We start from the raw sequence: 7,650 nt of genomic DNA on the forward strand, positions 1-7,650 counted from the left end.
AAATTAAGCATTCGATTATCATCTATCTATATAAAATCACAAGTGATTTACATAATTCATGAGGATTCTAGGTAAGCAAGCATTGAATGCAACTCTAAGCTATTAATTTCACTACAAATAAATTATGACCCAACAACATTTAATTTCACCTGCTTCTTTTCTTTTAAAAAAAAAATATAAATATATATATATATATATATATAAACTAAGTTAACAGGGAGCTAAGCAGTTAAGCATGTGAAAAATTATTTGTTCTCATATAAGTTGAGTCATTAGAGATTCAAAATTTAAATAAAATGTAAGAAAAATGAGAGAGAGACTATCTTTATTTCTCTTAAATTTTGCCATATTCTCCAAAAACAATAATCACAATCACAGGAATTGCTCGTTTTATGCATATGGAAAATGAAAAGACATTATTTACTTTTTTCTCTCATTCTTTAATTTTTATTTTCAAGACAACCTAGCTAACTTCATTCTAAGCTGTATTGAAAATCAGAGAACATTGGTTGGAAACAGTCTGCATTAATATGTTTTGATTTGAAAAAGAGTTCAACTTCCACGCTGCACTCAACTCTATCAGCCCAAAGCAGAATTATGGCGTGTTCAACTGAATTCATTATTTTCGATTCAAACAACGTATACATAAGCAAAAAGAAAATGTAAAATTTATACACATAATAAGATCACACTCATTATTAACTCATCGACTTTAAATCATGGATTCCAAATCCTGAATTTGTCTATGCCATCAGCCATTTGATTTGCAGCATCCAGCCACCAAGAATTTTCCGACATCTAAAGTGAATCTCTCTGTCCATTAATAAAATCTCTCATGATAAAATTTCTTCTCTTGTTTACCACCAAACACCAAGTATCAAGAACTAAGCTGAACACTGTTATCAAGCATTCTGCGCATATTATCATGGTTCGGGGCATTCGTGGATATCAGTCCATCAAAGTTTCAATGTTCCCGTTAGAAGCAGCTTCCTTGTTGCCAGAGATGTCCACAGCAGCCAGATGAACGCTCAAAAGTAAAGCACTTCCTTCCTCGTCGCAGATGCAAAGCTCTAGGAAGGTGATGAACCATGTGAACTTAGGTCGATACACCCAAAGTTCACCTAATGCAGATATATTATTCAAGGAAGTTGATAAATAACTTCAACTTGGATCAATAAGCTGAAGATTTTTACCTGTAAAATTCATCTCCTTGAAGTTGATTGTCAACACAACTTAGTTTGACACAATACAGAGGTAGCTTCCAATATTGGACTTGCCAGCTGCTAAATTCATCTCTTGAAGTTGATCTAATCAGATACAATTATCACCTGATAACTTATTTGCAGCTTCTTGACTGACATGATATGACCTCACATGTAAAAAACGATCTACTGATAGTGACCAGAAGTAGATAATTGAAGAAATAGAACAAAGAAGTTAATATTATTGGCAATAGTTTGTGCAAGAATCTTAAACACAACTACACCAATAAAGTTGTCCGTATGGAGAGGACAATGCTCCAGAATAAAGTAGTTTAATTCTGATAATGATACCTACACATTACAGGATCTATTACTTATATAATAGGCTGACCATAACTACTGCATAACCTATTAGGATAAAGATAGATAACTTCTAATAACCATAATAAAACTGCTAAACAGATACCTTCTAATAAACTTCTAATAACTGAAAGCTCCAGGAATTATCTTCTCCTAAATTTCTTTGCTTCTTCTGGAAGATACGTGGCTTATCATCTACACTGGCAAGTGACTAGGTCAGGCAGCTGAAAAGAGAATAAAAAAAGGCAGCCCGATGCACGAAGTATCCCACCTTCACGCAGGGTCCAGGGGAGGTCGGCTCCCCAGCTGGTAAGAGAATACAGATGTTTATTCAGAACTTTTGATTGAGCTACTTTTGCTAAATAAGCAGCTCTCCTACTCCAGATAGTTAACAACCGAAGCAAGTTTGAGGTATGAATGCAAATCAAGCGGGGAACCATCATTCCCGTTGCTGTTGATTGCAGATGTGATTCACATCCAAAACTGCAAAAGAAGCTAATATTACTGAATTTACTTGCTTCAGCAAGACAAAAATTGCTATTATGGCACACATAAATCATAAAACAGAGATAAACAATAGCTGCATAGCTGCTATACATGAAAAAGTCGTGCACTTCTTTCTTCAAAGGCAACATAGCTGCATCAATTAACTTCTCATTCACATCACTCCATTACTTCAATGCTTTGATTATATTGACTTTTAGCTAGGATTGATCCAAAGACAACATGCAAATTCAGCTAGAAGCAACTCGCGAGCCGGCACGATAACTTAATTAAACATTACACTAAGCTACAAACACAAACCTATAAAAATCTAAATTCGCGGAAAGAAAAACCAGGGATAAATACCTTTGAGTATGTCACATACCGTATGTAAGATGTTATCATGAAGCCTCTCGCTCACACACCTTTGCAGGCATAAGAATTTTGCTTGTGGAGGAACCCCAATCCCTGAAGCTTATCATTGGCACTGAAAAGTTCAATAAAAGAAGAATCATTAGATGGGAAACAATATACTAGATTCAAAGATTTCTTCTTTCCGTGACTGAAAGGAGTATTTGACAAGGCATAAAAGGGTCTAGTGACTAGTGAGATTCAGCAGGCAGTTGATTATTATGTTCGTGAAAAAGCAAGAAAAAAGGGAAACGTTATTTTCTGTTCATCTCATGAGGGACAAGTGCCTGAAGATGATATATCACTTGATCTATTTATTTCCCCTAAAGCATTGGTTCAACAAGAAGGTAGTACAATGTGGGATGTCTGATAGGCGCACATTACGAGTTTGAATCCTGACGGGTGAACAAAGTTTGGTATTTAAGTGGTGAAAGGTAGATGTGTGCACCCATTATCCACCAAGTTTCGAACTTAGAAATAATAGAGTTACATCACCCAAAAAACGAAAAGGAGTTACAAAAGAATAGCCTATTCCCATGATCGCATGAACCGCGTAACCAAGGATAACTTTCTACTGTTTCAAGAATGAAAAAATATTAAGGGGAAACATGAGGCTATCCATGGAATAACAACACATACCGATGTCCTCTAAAAACTTTAAAAAAGAATTAATAACTATAAAATGTGAAGAGAATCGCTACGTCTACAGCACTAGGAGCTTTCTGAGATAGTACCTGCTGAGCAGAATCCAACTGAAGCTTGGATAAACTATTGTGAAGCTTGTTCAACAATTCACTGCATGGAATGCTAAATACTTCTGATTTTTCTCTGGAGAAGTTTGGCAACAGCTCTGCCACATTGACATCTTCAGATATATTGCAAAGACACGTCAAGATTGTTGAAGTGAGTTTTGAGTCCAGATCAATGCCCTTAACAGCCATTTGGTTAAGCAAATCAATAATTTCTCTAGTTTGACCATTCAAGCTAAAGCCTTTCAGTAAACAATTATACACAGAGTTATCCGGTGTCAAGCCAGATGCATTCATCCTCTCATATAAATTCTTTGCCTCATCCAACAGCCCTAGTTTTGATAACCTATTTATTAATATGGAATATGTGAAAGCATTTGGATTCAAACCCATATGAAGCATATGAACAAGTAACTCTTTAGCAGATTTTAAGCTTTTTGCTTTGAGCGTTCCATCAATGATAATATTGTATGACGCAAGATCTGGCTCACAATTGCCATCTAACATCTCTTGAAACAACCTCCTAGCTTGTTCCAAGCTACCCTCATTGCATAAGCTTTCCATCAAGATATTGTAATCAATCACGGTTGGGCAATATCCATTGTTTCTCATCCGAAGAAACAAACCTTTCGCGATATTTAGTACATTCAACTCACAAAAACCATCAACCATAGTGCCATAGGTCAATGAGTCTGGAATAAAACCCAATTCATTTGCCTGCTTCAAGAGTTCCATAGCTTTAACAACATTGTCTGCTTTTATGTAAGCTCCAATAAGCACAGTAAAAGTTCTCATGTCAACCAGTGTCTTGTTAGCAACCATCTTCTCATGAATTTTGGCAGCATTACTTAGATGTCCTCCTTCACAAAGCACTTGAATCAGTACATTCATTGTCGTAATGTCTGGCTGAACATATGTCTCATCAGCTAACATTGAATTAAAAAGTGTCAAGGCATCGTCCACCTTCCCATTTTCACAAAGTCCTCTCACCAGTGTATTGTAAGTAATCAAGTCAGGCTTCTTGCCCTTTTCTATCATCTGCTGCAGAATGTTAAAAGCATCAGAAAGTAACCCTTCCTTGCAAAGTCCACGCAGAAGAATATTGTAAGCTATGTTTCCAGGCTCTTCACCCTTCTCCACCGTCAATTTAAACAATTCCACTGCTTTCACAGCCCTCCCACCTTTGCAAAGCCCGCTAATCATACTGATAAATGTAATGACGTCCGGCTGGATTTTGCGCTTCAGCATATCATCATATAACATAGTTGCTTCTTTTAATTGGCCCTGCTTACAATAGCCATGTAATAAACAAGAGTAAGTAACCACATTTGGCGAAATTCCTTCCTTCAACATCTCATTCAAGAGCTCTTTCCCTCTATCAACACATCCTTTGTTGCAAAGTCCATTTATGAGTGAACTATACACTACAACATCAGCTTTCAAACCCTTAGTTGTCATCTCCTCCAGCAATCCCATAGCTTCATCCAACCTTCTCTCTGAGCAAAGACCATCTATCAAAATGGAATAAGTAATCATATTGGGAGCTACATTCACCTTTTCCATTCTACTCCTCAAATCTAAAGCCGCCTCCAATTTCCTCTCTCTGCAAAGTCCTTTCATAAGGGTGTTTAAGCTAACGACATTAGGAGTCACTTCTTTCATATATAAACACTGAAAAACTTCTACAGCCTTAATAGCCATACCATTTTCACACAATCCTTTCAATACAATATTAACAAGGTAATCATTAACCCTGAAACCATACTTCAAAATCAACCCCAACACAGAAATCGCCAATTTTGGTCTTTGAACATGCACTAAACATTCAGTCAAAGCAGCCAACGACAAAAACCACGGGGATATCCCCACCTCTCTCATCCTACCATACACCTTAAAAGCCAAGCTGTACTCCTTATTCTTTGCCATTGTTGCAACAAGAAAATTGCAAGTAAACTCAGAAGGTATTCGACCCGAATTAACCGCGTCGTTAAAAAGTTTATAAGCATTAACATACTGAGGATTTGGCTTTTCACAAAGACCCTTCAACTCTGCATCCAATGCGTGTACATCCATTGTAGTATGTTCTGTAACTGCTTTTGCACAATAATATTTCACAAAACTCGCTTTTGGTGGGTTAAGAGCTACTCGGAAACAATGCGAATTAAGCTTTTCGCAAAGCCACTTTAACTTTTCATCCAATTCTTGAACATGTGAACAACCTGCAGTAGCAGCTGTACCTCCAGCTGGTACTGTTGTATACACGTTTTTCACAAATATTGCTTTTGGGGGGTTAAATGGTATTCCAAAACAATGAAAGTTAACATTTTTATAAAGCCAACACTTCTCATTCAACTCTTGAACATTTTTTGAACAACCTGTACTAGTAGTTGTACCTCTAGCTTGTATTGTTGTACACAAATATTCCAAAAAAATTGCTTTCTGGGGGTTAAAGGGTGCTTGAAAACAAACACAGATGTTAGATGATTGCTTTCTAATCATCATTTTATAAACTAAATATTAATATATTATATGCTTGTGTAGGGATGGTGAGTAAGGTCAATAAAGAATGATATTTACGTCATTCCAGTTAGATTTTTGAGAGCGTGAAGGTGAATACCTAGGTGATGACGAAGGTGGCGAACTGGGAAACTTGCCGCCGGCGATGGATCTCGGAGAGGCGGCAATCGGAGAACGGGAATTTCTCAGTGATTCTATCAAAGAAAGTTCGAGGTTCTATCAGAGATTTTTGCACGTGCTGCAAGTGGAAATGTTAAGTAGATAAATATGAAATTTGACCCCCAAACTTTGATAAATGATGTAATGTCAACCAAAATTTTCTATAATTGTGGATGGTTATTATTTTATTTTAAACTTGGTGTTCGATACCAGCACTAGGGCCGCGGCTAAGTCGTCGCGCCCCTTGAATCCACATAGGGAAAACATTTTTTTACCAAAACAATTCATTTTCAATGCTCGACTTTAAGATGTCTAATATAGGATAGACATATCATATCTATTCAAGCACAACTTTTGATGATCTTATGCTTGGTTGAATTAATCAACTTCAGTGACTAAATAGGTAAAATTAAAAAAAAAATCGATATTTAAAAGCTACTTCATATTTTAACTATTCAGAAAGTCTTTTTCGTCGGACGATTCATAAGAGGTGAGAAGGCCCTTTTATATTTGGAAGGCGAGCATTGTGTTCGGCTCGAAAGGTATAGTTTTTAGTATATCTCCGGATAGGGCCCCACTAGTCCAGCTAGCTAGTGAGCATTTCTTTTTTTTGCGGGAAGCAGGCCAGCCCCACGGGCGGGCATAATTTTTAAGAGAAAACATTAAGAATTGTCAAAGTTTTTTAGTTGGACTCTCAGGTAGGTAACAAATATTTTTGAACAGAAGAATATTTTATACAACATAAGACACTAAACGATAAGTTTATTTAGAACTTTTAAAGTAAACAAAATTTGAGACTAAGAAATGATTTATTGTATATTGTACGTTTGAATATGGATGTCTAGGTTTGAGGATAGATTTTCTTTAGTATAATATATCCAAAGAGATAACTAATGTATATTTATTCTGTTGCAAACTTTATTCAGATGCAAAGGGATTGCTGGTCTATAAATTTGAAGTGCACTAGACTAAACCCCTTCATTCAAAAAGGGCAAAGATTTTAATGTCAAAGTCATATAAACTTTTAAAATACTTAAATTGGATGTTTAATGAGTTAATTTTCTTAACAAGTATAACTTGAATGACTTCATGTTTCTGAGTGTTGCTTCGTATTTGAATAGCTTCGAGAATAACATCAGTGTCTGCAAAATACTTTGCTTCTTGCTAATAGAATTTTTACATGTGAATTGTCTTTTAAATAACCTCCAACTCCTTACCCAAAAATGGTTTGATTCCTTTGCTGCATAGAGTTTTTTTTTCTAATATGCTGCATAGAGTTCAACTACTAGAGTTGATGTCCCATTGTATAGTGTTTCTACGGGCAAATATCACTTTTATCCCGTGCCAAAATTATTTATATTTGGTAACCGCAAAAGTGTATAAAATTATATATATATATATATATATATATATATATATATATATATATATATAAAATTTATTTTCTACGAACGTACGTTGCACGTTAATAGTAGCGCGTAAGTGTTTAGTCAATTATTTATATGAATAAATAACATATAATTTTTATATATACACACATATATATGTGTGCCGGAAGTTATAAAGAATTGATATAAAGCAATTAATATGAAAAAATAAAACAACCCTCTAAATGCCAGAGGTCAATGTTATTACATTAGTATAATACTTGAATTCAAATTAATTGGACGTCATCTGAACTTGCATAAATGATAAATTTAGTTAAGTTAGATAATATTAGTATGTACTTGTCACGACCCGGAATTTTCACCTTCGGGACCGTGATGACG

General features: G+C 35.5%; 1 protein-coding gene across 12 annotated transcripts; it reads right to left on the reverse strand.

Annotated features, from left to right (window-relative positions):
- Nucleotides 1-595: 595 nt before the first annotated feature.
- On the reverse strand, nucleotides 596-6,047 carry LOC104120063 (pentatricopeptide repeat-containing protein At4g28010-like). 12 transcript variants are annotated; one of them, XM_070188041.1, is made up of 5 exons: nucleotides 3,191-6,046; nucleotides 2,431-2,532; nucleotides 1,834-2,045; nucleotides 1,669-1,757; nucleotides 596-1,307 (listed from the first exon to the last, which is right to left on the reverse strand). In XM_070188041.1, the coding sequence occupies exons 1-2, from the start codon at nucleotides 5,705-5,707 to the stop codon at nucleotides 2,524-2,526; spliced, it is 2,526 nt and encodes an 841-aa protein (XP_070044142.1). In that variant the 5' UTR covers nucleotides 5,708-6,046; the 3' UTR covers nucleotides 596-1,307; nucleotides 1,669-1,757; nucleotides 1,834-2,045; nucleotides 2,431-2,523. The 12 variants fall into 12 exon arrangements, with proteins under 12 accessions (XP_070044142.1, XP_018634514.1, XP_018634513.1 ...); XM_018778998.3 differs by having other exon boundaries at nucleotides 596-1,354; XM_018778997.3 differs by having other exon boundaries at nucleotides 596-1,070; nucleotides 1,194-1,307; nucleotides 1,669-2,045.
- Between the last annotated feature and the right edge of the window lie 1,603 nt (nucleotides 6,048-7,650).

Source organism: Nicotiana tomentosiformis, chromosome 11 (genome assembly GCF_000390325.3).
Source record: "Nicotiana tomentosiformis chromosome 11, ASM39032v3, whole genome shotgun sequence".
Taxonomy (NCBI): Eukaryota; Viridiplantae; Streptophyta; class Magnoliopsida; order Solanales; family Solanaceae; genus Nicotiana; species Nicotiana tomentosiformis.